The sequence below is a fragment of the Myxocyprinus asiaticus genome, chromosome 4 (assembly GCF_019703515.2).
Source record: "Myxocyprinus asiaticus isolate MX2 ecotype Aquarium Trade chromosome 4, UBuf_Myxa_2, whole genome shotgun sequence".
In the NCBI taxonomy this organism is placed as follows: Eukaryota; Metazoa; Chordata; class Actinopteri; order Cypriniformes; family Catostomidae; genus Myxocyprinus; species Myxocyprinus asiaticus.
In genome coordinates this window covers 40463722-40486901 of record NC_059347.1, presented here as the reverse complement: position 1 = coordinate 40486901, position 23180 = coordinate 40463722, and the positions used below count along the sequence as shown (strand labels likewise).

At 36.6% G+C, this 23180-nt stretch overlaps 1 protein-coding gene across 1 annotated transcript; it reads left to right on the top strand.

The window, feature by feature from the left end:
- Positions 1-417: 417 nt before the first annotated feature.
- On the top strand, positions 418-21757 carry LOC127432456 (junctional adhesion molecule A-like). Its single transcript, XM_051683565.1, has 9 exons — positions 418-649; positions 12323-12382; positions 12766-12882; positions 14403-14543; positions 14841-15043; positions 15171-15273; positions 20451-20558; positions 20755-21002; positions 21183-21757. The coding sequence occupies exons 1-8, from the start codon at positions 607-609 to the stop codon at positions 20769-20771; spliced, it is 792 nt and encodes a 263-aa protein (XP_051539525.1). The 5' UTR covers positions 418-606; the 3' UTR covers positions 20772-21002; positions 21183-21757.
- Positions 21758-23180: the final 1423 nt, after the last annotated feature.

Below are 23180 nucleotides of genomic sequence, written 5' to 3'. Positions count from 1 at the left end.
ACTGTATTTACAATACAGTGTGTATTTAATGGTTTATTTAATTATATATTTTGAGTCATTTGGCCCTCCATATAGCCTGCTTGTAGGCTACACTTTTTCTTACAGCCTGTGATTTTGAGTTTTGTGTGTGAAGGCACAAAGAAATTGTGGCACCCATCAATAGTTTGACAGGTATCAAAAATATACCCTTTGGCTGGGAAATGTAAAAAGTAATTGGCAAAGTATTTAACATTTAATGTTTGCTGTCTATATACACCTCATAATGTAGGTTATTACTATAAGGGCATGTACAGTTGTCACTCCCAAATTGAGTTCATTTTGAAAACCTTTCCCAGTAAATTCTCTTCCTCGAATTTGTTTACTTTCATTGCATTATGAAGTGGGCGTGTCATAATGTCGCCAAGCAGTCACACTTGGTACAAGTAGGTCACATAGCCATACACACACACGAAAGGGTGTATAGTTTAAACATTGCAGGTTATCTTGAGGGAAGTATAACTCAGTTTCGTGTGGCCCTAGCTAATACACAGTTCCCTCTAATTTCTACTAACTTTTTGGGGAAAAGAGGAATACTTAGGATTCAAAGGAGGACATTTCACAGTGGATATGTTGGTCTTCGCCTTGGTGTTCATCTCTGTTTCAGCCACAGGTGGGATTGATGTAAGGATTAATGTTTTTAATATTGTGCAGTTCGAACCGTGTTAACATAATGTTTTCATTACTTGGATTACTTTGACCATTGCCTTCAGTCTAATGTAAACTATTAGTGAGCCTTCGTGTAGAATTGTGAAAGCCGGCTGCTATTTTTATATTTAAGTTTCTGTGATTAGGCTATGCATTTTTTATTGAATGGGTTATGATTTACTTTTTTCGTTTAGTGAAATTTAGGGGCCGTTTACACGACAACGTTTTCAACTAAAAACGGAAAACTTTTTATGCATTTTGGCTGTTCGTTTACACGACAATGGCGTTTTGGGGCCTGAAAACGCAAACTTTTGAAAACGGGTTTCAAAGTGCAAGTTTTTGAAAACGATGCCTTTATCGTCTCCGTGTAAACGTACAAAACGATGTGAAAACGATGACATCATGCGCACGCGTATTTCGTGTTATATAAAGAATGATGGATTGATAGGCATCAATTTGAGATGTATAATTATCAATATGAATACTGGTGTCTGTGCAAATAACAATAATCAACAATTTATTCATTTGGAGTGTTTTGTATGGAGTGTGAACATTGTACAGTAGGCTGAACCTGCAATTTGAAAATCTTGAAATTAATGGATTCAGATGGGAAAAATTTATTTGTATTTTAAATGTTATTTATTTACTTGATTTTATTTGATGTTCCTTTACCCTGCAATTCATTCACCCCACTGCTTATGTATATAGCCTATAGACAGAGATGTGATGCCATGTACAGTATTCAGTGATATGCTTAGAATATGAAAACATGAGGCAGTGAAAATGCATGTTAGATCCAGTGTTCACAAGACCTCTCTCTCCGTCAGAAGATAACCATATATCAGAGTTCTGTCTGATATCCAAAACCAGTCAACATCAACAGCTTGTTATGTTAACTTACTCTCCTATCAGCCCAAGATAAATACAGAAGAAGGCAGCAGGCGAAGTGATGGTAAAAATGAGCAGAGTTTATTGAAAAATCTTGAGAGTTCAGTCTATAGGCATGCGCGCGAGTACTTCAAAACAAAGTGCAAGACGTTTAAAACTACAATGGCGGACTACAGGACTGTGTTTGTGCTGCTCAAGATTTTGAGTTTATTGACGCTTCTCCAGCAAAGTAATTGTAGTAATAAAGCAACCTCATCGTCCGTCCAGACAAAATTGCTCGATGCTTTCGCCATCTTCATTGTTTGTATTCACCGCTCTGTGGAAGAATGCTTATGTGCGCAGGCGCATAGTGTTTTTTTTTTATTATTATTTATTTATTTATTTATTTTTTTATAAAGTGGCATCGCCAACTACTGGCCTGGCATGCATAACAGCCTTTTTAGTCGTTTTCGCGGATCCGTGTGAACGGCGATCGTTTTGACAACGTTGTCGTCTGTACGCGAAACTTTTCAAAAACGCAAAGGAAAAACGTTTCCGTTTTTTAGCACATCACCACAATGATGTACTAAAAAAGTACATGTACTAAAAAACGCAAACGTTTTTCCTTTGCGTTTTTGAAAAGATTCGCGTTCACACGGATCCGCGAAAACGACTAAACACGCTGTATTATGCATGCCAGGCCAGTAGTTGGCGATATCACTTTAAAAAGAAACACTACGCGCCTGCGCACATGAGCATTATTCCACAGAGCGGTGAATACAAACACTAAAGATGGCAAAGCATCGAGCAATTTTGTCTGGACGGATGATGAGGATTCTTTATTACTACAAGTCTTGAGCAGCACAAACACAGTCCTGTAGTCCACCATTGTAATTTTGAATGTCTCACGAGTTGTTTTGAAGTACTCGCGCGCATGCCTATAGACTGAACACGTAATACGCGTGCACATGATGTCATCGTTTTCACAAATTCGCGTTTTTGTATGTTTACACGGAGACGATAATGGCATCGTTTTCAAAAACTTGCACTTTGAAACCCGTTTTCAGAAGTTTGCGTTTTCAGGCCCCAAAACGCCGTTGTCGTGTAAACGAACAGCCAAAACGCATAAAAAGTTTTCCGTTTTTAGTTGAAAAAGTTGTTGCGTAAACGGCCCCTAAAACGTGAAAGAAGACCTTTCACGGCATGGTTGGAACCTGTATTCCACCTCTGCTCAACCCCCCATCCGAAACCCGAGCTCAGTAAACAACCAGGGAATTGTGACAACACATTTTGAGGCCGTTTGACCAAAATAAACATTGAGTTTTTAAAATAAATCCCCATTAACACTATAGTCACAGTAGTTGTTTAGGTTGTGACTGTTATGTTGCTATCGAATGAAGACTCTCAGCCTTGTTAGGCTGTAATAATTATTGCATCTGCGCCCAAACTATGGAGTAAATATGATGCCTTATATATTTGCAAAAAATAAAATAAAATATTGCAAAAGACAAAGCTGTGTTTAATTGCAAAAAAAAAAAACAAACAAAAAACAAAACAAAAAAACAATATGTACACTGTAAAAAAATGCTGTAAGTTTATGGCCAAATTCCTACAGCAATCTACTGTGATTCTTAAATACAATAGTTTGCTATTAAAAATGTTGCATTCTGGGAGATCAAGAGCAGGCTCACTGTGAAGTGACTAGTTTTACAGTAAATAGCTGTTCTATGCAAGGCATTAGGGGAAAATGAACATTTAAAATCATGATATCATCTTGGTGAAAGCTATAGTGACATTTTGAAACGTATATTTTAAACCCCCCATGAAAATTGTAGTTTGTGGCACATGGTTAGTGTTCATGATGTTTCTGACCAACACTTCTGTACTTTATCATCTCACATCAGCCTTCACTTGTCTGTCTAATGAGAAGTAAAAAAAAAATCAACCTTAGAAGCAATGTACATATTAAATGTAAGTACATTTTTTATGAAAAAAAAAACAATAACAACAATCTGTACACAGTAAAATTACAGTATAGCACTGCATTGTGGGTTATAATGGTGAAATACCCATAAGCCTTTGCGCTTGAATAAGTATGTGTGCTTTGGCAATGCATTGGAGCTACAAAAATTGTGTGTGTGTATATATATAATATATATATATATTACACTTCATTTATTTATATATATATATAACATACAAAATTATTTATTCAGACTTAATAGAAGTCTTAGTTTAATTAGTGTTGTTGTTTTGTTATCAATAGTTGTGTTTTGACTGAAGTCACCATTATGGTGATTAGTGATCTCTTGAGCTGGCACCTTGGACCTTCTTTATTATTATATTATGTTCTTCCAGCCAGTCAATATATGTTTAAGTAAAACACAAGTTATTCCACTGTGCTACTTGGAAAATAAAACCTAAGATTTGACTGAATATCTGATCCTACCTTGCAAATGGCACTATATGTGGCAATAGTGATGCATTACACATAAAAACATAAAAGCAAAAACAATAAAGGATATTTCAGCAAAATTATATCAGCAAATTGAGCGTTTGATGTTTTTGATGAACTTACAACATTACTGGAGTTGTTATCAAGACACACACAGATATCAACTCTCGGCATACAAAACGCAACAGTGGTGACAATTAACAAACATACTTTTACATAAATAAGAGCTGAACATTAAAATCCAAGTAACTTAGACTACAACAAAAACAACATCAGAATAAACCAGTAAATAGTAAAAAATTGAAGTAATTTCTTCATGCCGCAGTGCATGCTGGGAACATAGCTATTAATTTCAATAACAGTAGATAGTATGTAATTTGACAGCTTTATGCTGCTAAATTACAGTTATATACTGTAGCTGTAAAAACAGTATCTAGCTGTTAATTTCAGCAACAGCAAGACACTGTTAATTTTACAGTAACATGCTGGCAACCCTGCTGCCAGTTCTTTACTGTTTTTTGACGAGCAAATCTTTAAGAGTGTATGTTGTAAACGAAACCCAAGAATTGAGATCCTTTTTTTAATCTGCAACAGACTTTTGGCATCAATTCTTTTGCAACACTTCTTTTTCTTTGAGTTTCACTTTGCGGAAAGTATTTTTTCTTTGCAATGCTCCTTTTAATGTTCGCGGTACCTATTTCCCCCCTGCACTTCATTTCTCTTTGTGCTTATGATGGATCGTTCATGAACTGACTCAGAAGAACGAGTAGTCTCAGAGTGATCCGTTCATTTTGTGTTGGCCGCGCATGCGCATTGCGCAACCTCCGTTCGTTTGTTACGTGAAAACTGCATAGGCGCTGAACAAGAAACAGAAATTATTAGTTCACCTTTCAACTCTTTAGGTCCGAGTCGTTCGTTCTTTTGTCACGTGACAGCCGTATACACTATGTATTGCTCACACATGAAACAGAAATGATTGGTTCACCTCTCGAGTCTTGTTGTCCAAGTCGAGGCTATTATCTTTTTTTACTGACTTTTACAAAGCCTTTGACACTGTTGAGCATTCTTTTATCTTTGAAGCACTGTCTAAATTTGGTTTTGGTAGTTCATTTATAAACATGATACGCACTCTTTATAATGGTATTAACAGTTCTGTTAATACTTCTCCCTGTTTTGCTGTTGGTCGAGGTATCCGTCAGGGATGTCCCATTTCTCCCTTTCTTTTTCTTCTGTCCGCAGAACTTCTTAGCTTATACATAAAAAAATCATCCATTGAAGGTATAAATATTGGAGAAAACACTAATAATCAGTCAATTAGCTGATGATATGTGCCTCTTTCTTGGAGATGAATCACAGGTTTCAATTGCCTTAAGTAATTTAGATATTTTTTCGAAGGCTTCTGTGCTGGTAGTGAATCCCAGGAAGAGTGAAATCATGTATGTGCATGATTCAGACAAAACATCTGTTTGTGGAATTAAGGTGAAACGTTGTGTCAAGTATCTTGGGATTGACATGTAAATCAGGTTCCGAACATCTTCACCAAAATTGAGCCAAAATTAGACAAAACAAAAAAGATACTTAACTGCTGGCTGCAGAGTGACTTAAAAATTTACGGGAGAGTCTTATTGACTAAAGCTGAGGGCATATCACATTTAGTATACCCTGCTCTCTCGTTATATGTATAAACTCTCTGCTGTTTCGTTTTGTTTGGAAAAATTGTTCAAAGAAAAACTCTGGTAAAAACCTGTAAGGAGGGGGGTCTTAATGCACTGGAATTTCAGACAATCAACCAGACATTTAAGATTAATTGGATAAAGAAATGTATCTCTAATAGTGATTTACCCTTGGGATCTAAAACCAATCTGATTTTTGAAAAATGTGGTGACCTTAAATTCTTATTATCTTGTAATTTTAAATGCTGCAAATTACCTATCAAACTTTCACATTTTCATAAACAAGCTCTTGAACCCTGGAAGATTGCATTTAAACATAATTTCACCCCCCACACTTGTATTATCTGGAATAATGAAAATGTTCTGTCTGGCAACAAATCACTTTTTTTGAAGGAAGTGGGTGGCACAAAATTTCCTTTTTATTTCTGATCTCTTCAATAATCAAGGGGAACTTCTCTCATTTAATGAACTTATTACTCTGAAGGGTGCTTCGTCTTCTAAGAGACTTCAATAAGGTGATTAAAAGTATCCCACTTAGCTTAAAATCTTTAATTAGAGCACACCTAAGTTATGCTAGCTTGTCTGATCACATTCCTATACTTTCAGTTAATGGTATTCATATTCTTGACAAGAAATGTAATTTTTGTCTCAAATCAAGTAAATCTCTCTAAAGCATGCTCAAAATGGAGTATTTATTACCTAAACTCTAATTTAAGTAATTTATGGATTTCTCCTTACAAACTTCTTATCGCAAATAAAATTAGAGAACTTAATTTCAAAATTACTCACAAATATTACCCTTGCAATAAGCTTTTAAACAGGATTTTTGAAAATGTATCCCCTTGTGCTCCTTTTGTAAAATGGAAGAAGAATCAGTTTTACATTTGTTTTATCAGTGTCCTTTCTCTAAATCTTTTTGGACAGAAATTACCTTGTTATTATTTTTGTTTTAACGAATTGGTGCAGATTACAGAAACAGATTTTTCTTTGAGATATTCGTTCTAATGATGCTAAATTTGACTATACTTTATTGTTACTTTGTCTTCTAAGTAAATTTCCTCTTCACAAAGCCAGAGTAATGCATTCTGAACCTAATTTTAGAATTTGTTCTGCTGATGTAAAATCCCTTTTTGCTTCTTTTAATAATATGTCTAAACCTCTGAATGCCAAGGCATCCAAAACATATAACATTGTTAAGGATGTCACATTGAAAATGTAATTCTTTCGCTGTGATATATTATGTGTTGCTTTTGTTTGTAATTGACCCTTTGTTAGCAGTATGTCCCTACTGTTGTTATTCGATGTATGTGTTTGATGCAATAAAAAAGTCTTGTCCAAGTCGTTCGTTCTTTGTCATGTGACAGCCTTATATGCTATGCTTTGCTCACATAGGAAACAGAAATGATTAGTTCAGCTCTCGAGTCATCTGGTCTGAGTCGTTCGTTCTTTTATGACAAGAAGATTCCAGAGGTGAACTAATCTTTCTGTTTCTCATAATTTGTCCTTGGCATTATCATTTTTTCCCTTATTGGGACTATAATCAAAGTTTGCGTAAGTAGACGTGTTGGGGGGGGGGGGGGGGGTGGATTTTGCTATTGAAAATGTAACATTTTAATTTAATTCTGCTCAAATGAATGTAATGACTTTAATAAAGATTCGTTCATTTTGCTGAACGAGACTCAAAGATCCAAGTCAGTAAAATGATCCAATCTTCCCATCACTACTTTGTGCTTCACTATGTGGCACTGTTTTGACATGGAGTTTCGTGTCTGACGTCATTATGTGGAGTGTGGCTTATTCACGAGGTCAAGGAGCATGCGCAGTTTACATGCACCATGATGCCCGCTAACTTCAAAACAATTGGACGTGAAGGGCAGAAAAATGTCACTGTGATTTAAGGTTTGTCTCATTTTCTCTAATTCTGTAATAAACCAAGAATAATGTCACGTAATGTCATTTTTAGGGTGCTCATTTTTTCCTGGTTGCAGTGCTTTTGAGCTTCATGTAGCTTTTTAGCTAATACCACTGGCCTGTGTCGTTAGATGTTACAGTCTGCTATTGTCTTAACTAGGTTTTTAAAAACTCCTATTTATATAATGGGGAGTATGTGTTTGTGCCATCAATTCTTTGATTAGTTCTGATCTAAACACTTGGCACTGTTTCATGGTGTCGTTTGATTCAGTGTAAGACGTTGTTACTTTAAGTGCAACACAACATAATCTTTATGTCTTGTTTTTAAATGTTATTAATAAAAAAAATTATGCAGAAGAACAGCGGTATAGCTATAGAAGTGCCTTTATGAAATATGAATCACAATTCCTGAAGAACATATACCATAAACTAATACTCTACATTAGAGTTTGAGCAAGAATTGGGTTTCTCATTTGCTAATATATTTTAATAAAATACATTATCGTATGTATATTTATATTTAGTATTCTTTTGTACCTTTGTCTGTTATGGCAGACCAGTCTTATATTACTCATATAAAATACTATTTCATGTTCAGTGATTGACTTATTGGTTCTTGCTATCTTTTTCAGATGTTTCCCTTGTGTACTGCCCATCAACATTGAGCGCTTGACTCACCTGCTCCCAAACTCTGTGTTTCCAGCTCCAATACAGCATACATTTTTAAATGTGTAACATAAGATCAGTAATTCTTGCCCTCTTTCCCCTTTATTGTTCTGTCTTGCCCTGGAACCATTAGTAGCCGCGATAAGAGGGGAGGATGATTTTCCAGGGGTGGTGGCGGGAGGTGTGGCGCATAAGCTTTTGCTTTACGCAGATGATATTTTATTATTTGTCTCTGAACCTACTAGATCTATGCCTTGCCTCCACAGAATTATTAATTCCTTTTCCAAGTTCTCAGGATACAAAGTCAGTTGGTCTAAATCTGAAGCTTTGGCTCTGACAGCGTACTGTCCAGTAACGGCTTTCCAGCCGGGCGCCTTCCAATGGCCCAAACAGGGCATTAAGTATTTGGGGATTTTATTCCCAGCAAATTTGTCTGATTTAGTTAGTGTTAATTTTGACCCTTTAATAAAAAGATTTTCGAGCAATGTGGCAGGTGGGCTTCTTTACATTTATCTATGACTGGGAAGGTTAATGTTATTAAAATGAATTGTATTCCAAAATGTAAATACCTGCTACAATCTCTCCCTGTAGATGTCTCCCTCTCTTATTTCAAGCAATTTGATAGCATAGCGAAGTCCTTCATTTGGAATGGTAAACGTCCCAGATTGCATTTTAATAAGTTACATAGGCTGATTGACAAAGGAGGGCTAGGTCTACCCAAGATTTTGTTTTATTACTATGCGTTCAGTCTCAGACATTTGACTCATTGGTCACTTCTACCTGAGAGAGCCCCGCCCTGGTTTGTTATTGAACAGGCAGTTCTTGCCCCTATTTCGCCATTACAAAGCATCTCTATCAAACTAATCGAAAAAGTTAAGTTACACCCCGTTATTTCGCATTTACACTCGGTATGGACTAAAGTGTCCAGATTGTTCAAATTGGACACTTATTTAAACGTTGCCTCGAGCATATGGCAGAACCCAAGATTATGTATTGGCAAGTCCCCTTTCTGCTGGCCAGAGTGGATTGTGAGGGGGGTTGCTACACTCGGTGGCCTATTTGAAAGTGGAGTGTTGAGATCGTTTGAAAACTTGGTCCAACATTTTGGGATCTCCAGACCTCAGTTTTATAGGTATTTACATTTGCGCCACCTGCTTTGTACTATTTTTGGGAGTGGCACACCCCCCCCTAAGGAGGCAGATGCTTTGGGAGAGGTGATTGCGGCTCTAAAAATGAGCCGTTTTCGTGATATTATTCTTGGTTAGAATTGAGAGAAAATGAGACAACCCTTAAATCACAGTGACATTTCTCTGCTAATCACGCCCGCTTGCTTTGAAGATAGGGGGCATCATGGTGCATGTAAACTGCGCATGCTTCTTGACCTAGTGAATAAGCCACACCCCACGTGATGACGTCAGACACGAAACCCCGCCCCATTTCAAAACAGTGCCACAAGGGGAAAGAGGTACCGCGAACGAGCATTGCAAAGAAAAAATATTGTCCACAAAGTGAAACTCAAAGAAAAAGAAGTGTTGCAAAAGAATTGATGCCAAAAGTCTGTTGCAGATTAAAAAAAGGATCTCAGTTCTTGGGTTTTGTTTACAAAATACATTGTTTTTTGCAATTAAACACAGCTTTGTCTTTTGCAATAGTTTATTTTTTTATTTTTTTTGCAAATATATAAGGCATCATAATGATTCCATACCAAACTTGCACAACTTCCTGATAATCAGAGAAATGTTTGTCATGGATTCAGTATTTGAGTATCGTGTTTGCTTATACCTGTAACCCTCGAGTGCATGTGAAAACTAATCTTTAAGGATGGTGTTTGAATGAAGTGCCCGAGCAACAGTCAAATGTATCAATTTTATAAAAAAAAAAAATCACATTTAATATATCATGGTGAAATTAAAACGCATGTTTACACATACTGTTGGGAAAATATGGCATAGGAGCTGTATTTCAACATCCCTTTATGGGTTTCATTCCATTTACATATGATTACATTTTTGTAAGTAGTAGACAATTATTGCTGCTTAATGAAACTTCACAAGTTGACTTGTAATCATAAGTTGGCATGTAATGTAACAATGTAGCAAAAATTATGCTTATTTTAACAGAACAACATGATCTTGTTTTAGGCCATTAATGGGTTTCCCACATGGTCTTGGGTACCCAACAAAGTGCAAACATGTTTCAGAATCAGAAAGAGCTTTAATGCCAAGTATGCTCACATTGCCAAGAATGCACAAATTTGTCTTCTTTGACAAGCTTCCAGTACAAACACAAATATGATAATGAGACACAGAATAAAAATAAAATAAAAAATAAAATAAAAAAGATTACATAAAAGACAGTATGTATAGAAATACACAATAAGACATAGGACAGAATAATGTATGTAGTTGTTACAGACACATTTGTCAAAATTGACTCATTAATTTTAATAGTAAATATCATGCAAAATGTGTTAGTCTTCACCAGTGGCCCAAATTAGACACAGGCCCACCCAGAATATCAGAGATAATCTTTGACTTCAAATATATATTGATAAAATAGTTTAAAAATACATAAATTCTGATTTCTGAAAGTGTGAAGAACTGTTTGAATGCATCTGTTCTCTGTTGTTAAGTGAAATTTGGTAAAAAATAAAAGTTGGGCGAAAACTTGGCCCATCCATTTTTATTGAGGCCAACCCAAAAGTAATTTCCTGGCTGTGCCCTTGGTCTTCGTTCAAATTTTTTTCCTGTATGGAAAGATGGTTTCCACTCACAGCCTGATACTTAGATAGTGAGCCTGTTTGTGTATGCACACACAAAGCCTAAAACACATTATACCCATTTGAACCTTTATAGGGATAGTTCACCAAAAAATTTACATTCTTTCATTTACTTACCCTCATGCCATTCCAGATGTGTATGACTTTCTTTCTTCTGCAGAACACAAACAAAGATTTTAAGAAGAATATTTCAGCTCTGTTGGTCCATTCAGTGCAAGTGAATGGTGGCCGGAAATTTGAATGTCCAAAAAGCACATCAAAGCAGCATAAAATTAATCCATACGACTCCAGTGGTTAAATCCATGTCTTCAGAAGCTATGTGAATACACTTAAATCAATATTTAAGTCATTTTTTACCATGAATTCTCCTTGCTACCCAGTATGTGGCGATATACACAAAAAATGTGAATTGTGAAAAATAAAAGAGCTCTTAGGAAAGAAGAGCACTTTGGAGGGCTGCTTGAAAGTGGAGTTCTGTAAACTTAAATATTGACCAGTTTCTCACCCACACTTATCATATAGCTTCTGAAGACTTGGATTTAACCACTGGAGTCATATGGATTACATTATTGGTGGCTTTATGTGCTTTTTGAGCTTCATAGTTCTGGCCACCATTCACTTGCAATGAATGGACCAACAGAGCTGAGATATTATTCAGAAAATCTTTATTTATGTTTTGCTGAAGAAAGAAATTCATACACATCTGGGATGGCATGAGGGTGAGGAAATGATGAGAGAAGTTTCATTTTTGGGTGAACTATCCCTTTAACATATGTTGACAATTGTGCAGAATGACCTATGGGTCCTCTGAACGTACTGGAGGATTACACAGGATTTGTGTAATCTTAACATGGAAACATCTAAAACCCATGGAGATACTAAATATTACTGTTGAAGATGAGAGTGTTGCAAAGAGAATTAGATGTATGATGAAGAACTTCCTTGTATTCCTAAATGTTTAAATATTTGCATGGACTTAAAAGTCTTCCAAAAGTCTTATCCATAATTGCTTATTTACAGCTGGTTGTTGATCATTAACAGCTTGAAACATGCTCTCACACTCACAGATAAATGTTTTGCAAGTTGCAACTTATGAGTTGTTTCAGGAAATGACTCTCTTACCTTTTACTAAGTCTGTCCAAATGAACAATACTCTATCTCAAATAGAATATCGCATTCACCTCATTCCACTCTTAATGCCTAACTGGAGGATTTTGATTTAATGGATGTTAAGAACTCCTGTTGCTGATGTAGTAAAGGCTTGAATATCTTTCTTTTTATTGACAGGCCTACATGCCTTTTCGGTTGATGTTGGTATTCCCTCAGTGAAAGTGAAGGAGAATGAGGGTAAGTTTCATTTTCTCTTCATCGTTTGTCTTTTTGTGTGTGGCTTTTTGTCAGTTTACATTGTTTCTACATATAATAGCCATATTACACATATCAGATTTCTCATTCAGCAGTTTTAGCTAGATAGAAATTTTGGTAAAATTGAATGTGGTACCTTGTTGTTTTTTTTTTGTTTTTTTGCACGCAAGAATTATCATTTATGTAGTGGTCTAGAAAACAAACATACATCTGAAATCTTGTAACTGTATTTTCAATATTGAAGAGCCTAAGTATAGGTCTGCCTGCGATGAATGATCCTCGCTCAAGAAATATGGTGTCAGGGTTTGATGTGAAAAACATATTTACACATCAGGTTAAATAGAGTAACTCTGTTTTTATTTCAGGAGCTGACTTGAAATGTACTTACACTGCTGATTTTGGATCAACGCCCAGAGTAGAATGGAAGTTCAAGGATCTCAGGGGCTCTCAGTCATTCGTTTACTTTGATGGCAAGCCAACTAGTAGGTTTAAAAATTTACTATTAAATCTGTTGTCATCTAGTTTATCACTGAGCAAGTTTATATGCACAATCGTACACTGATTACGCTTAACAAGCCACCAATTTGTGTGGTCATGTAAACGCCTTAAACGGCGTTCCTTTAACGGGGTAAGGTCTTAAACAGTTTAACCAAAAACCATCCGTACATTTTGCCCTATAACCCTGATTTCATGTTTCATATAAACACCTTTACAGGCGTTCATACCAGTTTACCGAATGTGCGCAAGTGTTGTGCACATGCCTGTTTAGGTTTTGACGTCAAAAGCAGAGAATAATCCGATGATTAAAATAAGTGGTACCCAAACCTTTTACAGTGGCATACCACTCCAAACATTCACCATCCTTTTGCGTAACGCTTCTGTCTAACACATAGTTACATTCACATAAGGTATATGGAAAATATGTATATTTAACATAATTAGCAGTGTAAAGCAACTTCCTTTATATCAAACATGTTATATTTGTACATGTCTTGTACATGTTGTATTTATCTTATTCATATTGAATAAATGGCTTAATAAATGGATTAATGAGATGGGTGTGCTAGATACGACATTACTGCATAACTTGCAGACTCCCCTCTCATCGTATCGTGGAAGCAGCCGGTATGCAAGAATAGCTGCAAGTACTGTGTCAGGAACTGTGAAACAATGAAAAAAAATAAGGCTCTAGTCTGGGGTGTGAGCAAATGCGAGGAAAAATGACTGCATGTGAATGTGTAAACATTTTTGGCCGCACCGGTGCGAGTGACATCTGACACCTGTCATCAAAACTTATGAACTTGTACCATCAGAATCATGACTCCCAATGCATCTCATCTTATATACAAATTATATTTTAAACAGCGATAAATAAATAAACTAAAATTGTGGATGTGTGTCAGTCTGGTAAAACAGCAAAGTAGGCCTATCTATTTTACTAGCTATAACGAAAATATGCCACCTTGCAGTGTGCTGGGCTGCTGAAAAAAGATACTTGCATCACGTATGTTGCGCACTCACGCATGAGTAGATGCATTTTTTTTTTTACCAGCAAAAGATAGGGTTATTTGCATCATGCTGTTTATCTGACCATTATGACACAACCATTTTGGTGTTTCTACACTAGAGGACGTGCAAATTGTTTTGCCTGTGAGAAATGCATGAACTTGGTTTGAATGTCATTTTAGACTGAGATGAAATTGAAAGAACTAAATCTCAGAATGTTTTTTGCATACCCCCATCATCACCTCACGTACCCCAGTTTGGGAATCACTGATATAGATGGTGTTAAAACTGTTTTCATGTGTTCACAGATTTTGTTTTTAATAAGCTGATTTTTGGTCTTCCAACATATTGGTGTGCATGTAAACGCACTTGTAACTTTGCAATATCATTCAATGTGTTTTGTGTGTATGATACAATGATTTAAATTATACAGGAATATTTCTATTTAAAATGAGAATGAAATATGAAGCATTGTGCATTTTCTACCTTTCAACAGCTCAATATGAAAGTCGTATAACTATGTATAATGGAGGACTGAGGTTTAACAAGGTGACACGAGAAGACACTGGAGATTATACCTGTGAGGTATCCAGCAATGATGGCTATGACGAAAACACCATCAAGCTAACAGTCCTTGGTAAATTGAATCAGAAAAGTTCTCGCTTCCAATTAGTGTTTGGTGATCACAAACACTGAGTCCTATGGCATCAAAAAGTGTCCTATAGCTTGTATAATATAAACATATTTAAGTGTTAACAAATTTAGTAACCTGTAGCTGGGATAGCTTTTAGAGAGGGTTTGATGATTTAATGAACTAGGATATTAGGCAGAACATTTGCTTAATGATGTATATTCAACAACAGTCTGCACTCATAATATAACATGAATTAATGTAACACATAAACAACATTGTAATTCCCAATGCCCTCTACAGTGCCTCCTTCCAAGCCCGTCTCCAGAATCCCTTCATCAGTGACAACTGGCAGTAACATACTCCTTACCTGTAATGACCCAGTCGGCTCACCGCCATCAACCTACAAGTGGTACAAAGATGACGCTCCCCTCCCTGAGGATCCGAGCAAGTTCCCCACTTTCAGGAACCTCACCTACAAGATGAATGTTTTCAATGGTAACCTGGTGAGTGTTCATCCACAAAAGAGCATAATAAATGCCTATGAGGTCAATACCAGAATATGTTTAAATCTATAATTCCTTATTATTGTAAGGTAAATTACATTACTATTTGTTTTGTTTATCTGATCAGAAGTTTCCTAGTGTGTCTAAGATGGATACCGGTAAATATTCCTGTGAGGCCAGTAATGGAGAGGGCCTCCCTCAGCGCGGTGACATAGTGATGATGGATGTCCGTAAGTACCATTGTCACTGCTTAGAAACATTTACAAACTGTCAGTGACCAGTACTGGAATTCAGAATAAGTGTGACAAATGACCAGTTGATGTGCTCTCAGTTTAAAGTAAATAGATTTACTGTAAGTGAATGGATTTGTTTTTATCCAAATACAAAGTGCTTCATACTGCTCAGTTTTCTCGGATTGTCACTGCACTACTGCACTTCCACAAGGCTTCTTCCACCTTTTTATGTTTACGCAGACTTGCCTTCTCAAATTGTATTTTATTTCACATGCAAGCAAACAAACAAACCAATAAAACTTCTTTTCACAGTCGACTGGTTGCAATACAATAAAGTCCTGTGTGACGCTCCTGTTCTACCCACTCCGTACAGGACTCGAACCGGCATGGGAGGCGGGAGCGCTAACTAGGAGGCTAAAGGCTACAGCCTCTATTGTCAGTCACTAGTGCACCTCTTGAGGTCAGGAGAGTGAGGTTTATACACATTGCACAGCTATCTATCATCTGGCCACTGTTACACCTGCATACTGCCGTAGCGTGCCAATCCTCAAATTCTCAATGTTTCTATTTAACAACCTTCTTCAGGCATTCAATAGCTATTAGTAATAGTATGATCAACCGTTATATAGTATATATTTTAAGTATAGGTGTAAAGTAAAACATAGTTATAGTTACATATTTGAAACTTGGTATGAACAATAGACAATTTTCCAGCTACGTTAGTGTGCAGAAATAATTATATAATATATAATTTTATAATAATCTAATAATTAGGGGTGATTACTGTAAAAATAGTGTGTTAAACAAATTAACACTGTTAATCATGTCCCAGGACTGTAAAATGGAATATTCCTACCATCTGAGCATTTTAAGATTGAAGTACCAACTGTTTTCAGCAGGGGGGATAGTAAGCGAAACTCTGTATAGGCAACAAGCAGCTGTACAGAGAACAAACCACACTCAGGCTTGCATGACAGTAGCGACAGCATAAGATGAGAATGTGTACTACCGTTCAAACACAGCTGGACGCAATTCAGAATGCAGTAATCACGAGACGTGTTTTTCTATGTTTCAAACTGTTTAAAGCTGCAGTATGTACATTTTTCTGTGTAAAAATTATTTCTCCTATCCCAGCTAAATATGCAACTGTAAGTAAGCCATTCATATGTTAATTTTCTCTGAAACTGTAAGCACTGTCTTTCTGTGGCACTTTGAAAATTGCTCTGTTTGTTTTGAGCGACCCACTTGGACCCACCCCAACAACGTTACTCAACCAATGGTGTGAGTTGGGGGTGGGACTATCTTTTTGTTTGACCAGTGGCAGACGAGGGTGTATTCAGAAAGCTGTTTTGAAAACAATGTTTATTTTTGCAATTTCATTGGGTGGTGCTAGTGCCGCAGAAATTAGCTTTAACTTGATACAGCGAACATAAAACGCTGTGTTTATGACACAGTGCAATCAATTCGCTCTATAAGCATTTGTCTAAAGCAAGGGTACATTGACGCATCCTTAGAAAAGCCCTTACAATAAATCTATCTTGGACAGATTGACCAATTCAACTGCAAAATGAATTGCTGTGGAATGTAGGTCAATGTTAGGTTTATGTTCAAAAATACGGAAATAAATATATTGCCTTCTAAAGCCACCTTTTGTCTTATCAATGCTTTACTCTTCTACCACAATATTGTAATGCATTTTAATTATATGAATTATTTTTGTAATATATATATATTTATAATTATTTAAATATAACTATTTAAAATTATTTGATCATTATATACTGAATTATTGTTACTTGAGAGGCTTTCTCAGCAAATATATATATACACTAGCAGGCAAAAGTTTGGAATAATGTACAGATTGTGCTGTTTCAGAAGGAAATTGGTACTTTAATTCACCAAAGTGGCATTCAACTGATCACAAAGTATAGTCAGGACATTACTGATGTAAAAAACAGCATCATCACTATTTGAAAAAAGTCATTTTTGATCAAATCTAGACAGGCCCCATTTCCAGCAGCCATCACTCCAACATCTGATCCTTGAGTAATCATGCTAAATTGCTGATTTGCTACTAGAAAATCACTTGCCATCATATCAACTCAGCTGAAAGCTATTTGGATTGTTAAATGAAGCTTAACATTGTCTTTGTGTTTGTTTTTGAGTTGCCACAGTATGCAATAGACTGGCATGTCTTAAGGTCAATATTAGGTCAAAAATGGCAAAAAAGAAACAGCTTTCTCTAGAAACTCATCAATCAATCATTGTTTTGAGGAATGAAGGCTATACAAAGCTTGAAATTGCCAAAAAATTGAAGATTTCATACAAAGGTGTACACTACAGTCTTCAAAGACAAAGGTCAGCTGGCTCTAACAAGGACAGAAAGAGATATGAAAGGCCCAGATGTGAATATATATATATATATATATACACACACACACACACAGTGCCTTGCAAAATTATTCAGACCCCTGACCAGTTCTCTCATATTACCAAATTACAAATGGTACACTGAAATTTCATTCTGATTGATATTTATTTTAAAACACTGAAACTCAAAATCAATTATTGTAAGGTGACATTGTTTTTTTTGTTGGGAAAAATATTTTTGAAAAATAAAAACTGAAATATCTTGCTTGCATAAGTATTCAACCCCCACACATTAATATTTGGTCAAGCCACCTTTTGCTGCAATAACTGCTGTAAGTCTTTTTGGGTACATATGTACCAGCTGTGCACACAGTGATGAAGTGATTTTGGCCCATTGTTCTCAGCAGATTTTCTCCAGGTTGTTTAGGTTGGTTGGGTGACACTTGTGGACTGCAATTTTCAAATAGTGCCACAGATTCTCAATAGGATTGAGATCAGGACTTTAACTGGGCCACTGTAGACACTGGGAGGGTTACTTTTGTATTCCACTACAGATTACAGAATACATACTGTAAAATGTAATTTGTAACATATTCCATTAGATTACTCAAGGTTAGTAACGTATTCTAAATACTTTGGATTACTTTTTCAGCACTGGTAGATTTTTTTCACTTGTTTTGACTATAAGGATTTTTAGATATTTTTACAGGAAAACAATACAAAAATTATTATCAAGAATACGATTTTTTCCCTAATATCAAAGGTCTTACTAGAAAAAAGAAATTATGATCCATTGTGAATTTTCTTGATAAAAAATATGATCGTGCCTGGTAACGTGCATGTAAAATGTCTAGAAATAGCATTTTAGCTTAGCGTAAAAATGACAGTTTACACAAGGTTTATTTCTATTTCTTTTGCTCCAAACTTACTTCAAACTTACTTCTCTGTCTGCTCGTATGAATGTAACACATCATAAGAAAGTGTTTCACCGCTGTTCACATGCACTTTGGATCACAGCATTTATATGTATAAATGTTTTCCATCTGAAAGGATTAAAAATTAAATGAAACAAATGACAATAAAATGCTAAATCTCTTCAGTGATCAAAATACTTTTTGAATGTAATTATTGTAATTACCAATGATTTAAATTGTTACTGTAGTGGAATACAGTTACTTATATTTTGTATTTTAAATACGTAATCCCATTACATGTATTCCATTACTCCCCGACCCTGACTGTAGGACATTTATCTTTTTGTTCTTGAGCCACTCAAATGTTGCTTTGGCCTTGTGCTTGGGATCATTATCCTGCTGACATGTGAATTTCCTCCCAAGCTTCAGTTTTTTAGCAGACTGAATCAGTTTCTCTTGCAGTATTTCTTATATTTCTATATTTTGCTCCATCCATTCTTCCTTCAATTCTAACAAGATGCCCAGTCCCTGCTGATGAGAAGCATCCCCACAGCATGATGCTGCCACCACCATACTTCACTGTAGGGATGGTGTGTCTTGAGGCATAGGAAGTGTTAGGTTTGCGCCACACATAGCGCTTTGAGTTTTGGCCAAAAAGCTCTATCTTGGTCTCATCTGACCACAAAACCTTCTCCCACATCGCAGCTGGGTCACTCACATGCTTTCTGGCAAACTCCAGACGTGCTTTCAGATGGTACTTTTTGAGTAACAGCTTCTTTCTTGCCACCCTCCCATACAGGCCAGCATTATGCAGTGCTCTTGTTATGGTTGACTGGTGCATCATAACTCCACTCCCAGCCACTGAACTCTGTAGCTCCTTCAAAGTGATTGTTGGCCTCTCTGTGGCTTCTCTTACCAGTCTCCTTTTTGTTAGAGCACTGAAATTTGAGGGACGGCCTTTTCTTGGCAGTGCTTGGGTGGTGTGGTGCAGCTTCCACTTCCTGATTATTGATCCAACTGTGCTCACTGGGATATATAACATTTGGATATTATTTTGTACCCTTTCCCTAATCTATGCATTTTTATTACTTTAACTTCTGTGGAATGCTCTTTGGTCTTCATTTTCTTTCAGATTCACAGCATGACCAATGATCCTTGAACAATGGGTTTTTTTATCCAGAAAATGTGATTGCAACTTTAATGATTCACAGGTGGATGCCAATGGTAAAGTAATTGTGTCCTCGTTAGGGCAATTTCTTTCATCGGTGTAACCTGGCAGCTTCCACAGCACAGGGGTTGAATACTTTCGCAAGCAAGATATTTCAGTTTTTTTTTTAGTTTTTTTATATTTCCCAACATAAAGCCAATGTCACCAAGCAATAATTGATTTTGAGTTCCAGTGTTTTAAAATAAAATATCAAACAGAATGAAATTTCAATGCACCATTTGTAATTCAGTAATATGAGATAATTGGTCACTGGTTTTGACATACCTAAGGAAAATAGCAATTTTTGGTAAGAAAGGGTTGGCTGTAGCTAATGGGGTGAAAGGTGGTAACGATTCTAGGGACCCACAGGTAAAGGGGGGCCCACAACAAATTTTTAACTATATTTTATAATATGAAAGGGACCCAGACCAATATACAGTCAGGGGGCCCAGAATTCCTTGCTACGGCCTGGCTGTTGACATCTGTTTTGTGGTGAATGACAGTATATAACAGTGTGAATAAATGAATAGTGAAAACATTTATAAATAATAGTGGTTGTTTAATAATTCCAAAATTAGAATGTAGTGTCATACATTTTACACAGAAATTTCCTTCTCCAAACAGCTGTATAATAGTCACTTGTTTGACAGATGTCTTGCTTCACTTTATTTTGTTTCTTTTAGGTGATCTGAATGTTGGCGGCATCATTGCGGGGGTTATTGTTGCTTTGCTGGCGGTAGGGTTGCTCCTCTTTGGACTCTGGTATGCCAATAAGAAGGGATATCTACCAAGTAAGTTCTTGTACATGATGTGTGTGTTTTTGTTTGCGTTTGCGCGCACGCGCGCGCGCGTGTGTGTGTGTGTGTGTGTGTGCGTGTATGTGTGTATGAAAGAGGGATGAAGTGAGTAGAAGAATTTGAAATTTTTATCCAAAGTGATCAGACTGATTTCTGACTTTTTTTTTTTTTTTTTTTTTGCCCTCCACAGAAATGGCTGAAAGGTAAGTTTTTTTTTTTTTGTTTTGTTTTTTTGGACATTTATTTTCCATACTGTTAATGCAGATTAATAACTTGACGACAAAAATATAAAAAAATAATAATAAACTTTAGTACTGGGCAATACTATTTATCTTGGATTTATATGAAACCTTAAACCTTAATAAAAGGATGTAAATTCTCTCTCACAGCAGGCCAAAGACAGCTGTTTATACACAGCCTAGAACAGAAGATGTGGATGTAAGTATTACTCACCTTGCTTAGTTGTGTAAATGATATGAAGCGTATGCAATGGAATTAATACAACATAGCTGATTTGGAAAAGTGCCAAAACAAATATTCTGTATTCCTAATTGTGCATACTGGTACAGGTAAATAATTATATTTAATCTGGAAATATTTTGTCTGTGCCTGTTTCAGGGGGAATTCAGACAGAAATCATCCTTCGTGGTGTAGCCTGTATTGGAGGAAATAGAAAGATTTATTGCCTAGATACATTTTTTTCTATTTAAGTTCATAGGAATTAGGATGAATGTGTAAAAGAAGAGTGTGATTTTAGATGTGCTTCCATGCTCTGTCTACCACTGTGGTGTAATTTCAAATGTATCCAAAACGTCTGAAGCAGCCATGGCAAAACTAGACTAAACTGCAGATGTCGTTTTAGGAATCTTAAATATTATTTCTCTGTTTTCCAGAAATGGACGGAGAAATGTCCTGGATAATTTATTGAATTTTAAATAATCTGTGTGTAGAAAACAGGCAAAAAAAGTTTATGCCTTCTACTTGATACTGCACTGTGATATTAAAACCCATGGGGGAAAGAACCATGCAGGACATAATCCCCCTTCACTTTTATTATAAACATTTGATGTACATTTGTATTCTTTAAATTTTTTGGTTTTGATATATGTTTGATATGTTTGTTTACTTCACTAATGATAGTACACTTTTTTTTTTTGTGTATGTTTTTTTTTTTTTACCTCATAAAATGTAAATAGCTTTTCCCCCTCATAAATTGAGATTTTATAGAATTTTAAATCATATTAGATCATGTTTGAGTGACCTCAGCCTCTGTGAATTGCTCATCTGATAAAAGTTTTATCACAATGGCAGCACATTTTTGTCTTGTTTGATTGTAATTTTGATGTTTGATTTGAACCTTTTCTTCTAATATATCAAAATGACTGAATATGATTTATATATTGTAGATAATATTGACATTCTCAAGCCCACACGGAATCTGCACAAAATTGCCAAACTGCAGTCTTCAGTAGAATTGATTGATTCTGCTCCCAATAAGATTATAGGACTCTCAGCTCTATTTAATGCATTTTACCATATTTAAAATCCATCCCAAAATCTGCATGCACACACACACACACACAAGAAAAACCTTGCAGATTCTCTCTGGACCAGTATATTATTAGACTTGACATTACACAGTGAGTTCAAATAACTGTCATGTGTTATGGGGTCAAAAGTAACAGTAGATATCTGGTGTGGCCACCAGCTGCATTAAGAACTGCAGTGCATCTCCTCCTCATGGACTGCACCAGATTTGCCAGTTGTTGCTGTGAGATGTTACCCCACTCTTCCACCAAGGCACTTGCAAGTTCCCGGACATTTCTGGGGGGAATGGCCCTAGCCCTCACCCTCCAATCCAACAGGTCCCAGATGTGCTCAATGGGATTGAGATCCGGGCTCTTCGCTGGCCATGGCTGAATACTGACATTCCTGTCTTGCAGGAAATCATGCACAGAACGAGCAGTATGGCTGGTGGCATTGTCATGCTGGAGGGTCATGTCAGGATGAGCCTGCAGGAAGGGTACCACATAAGGGAGGAGGATGTCTTCCCTGTAATGCACAGCATTGAGATTGCATGCAATGACAACAAGCTCAGTCCAATGATGCTGTGACACACCGCCCCAGACCATGATGGACCCTCCATCTCCAAATCGTCCAGGCCTCGGTGTAATGCTCATTCCTTCGATGATAAACACAAGTTTGACCATCACCCCTGGTGAGACAAAACCACGACTTGTCAGTGAAGAGCACTTTTTGCCAGTCCTGTCTGATCCAGCGAATGTGGGTTTGTGCCCATAGGCGACATTGTTGCCGATGATGTCTGGTAAGGACCTGCCTTACAACAGGCCTATAAGCCCTCAGTTCAGCCTCTCTCAGCCTATTGCGGACAGTCTGAGCACTGATGGAGGGATCGTGCATTCCTGGTGTAACTCGGGCAATTGTTGTTGCCATCCTGTACCTGTCCCGCAGGTGTGATATTCGGATGTACCGATCCTGTGCAGGTGTTGTAACACGTGGTCTGCCACTGCGAAGATGATCAGCTGTCCTTCCTGTCTCCCTGTAGCACTGTCTTAGGCTTCTCACAGTACGGACATTGCAATTTATTGCCCTGGC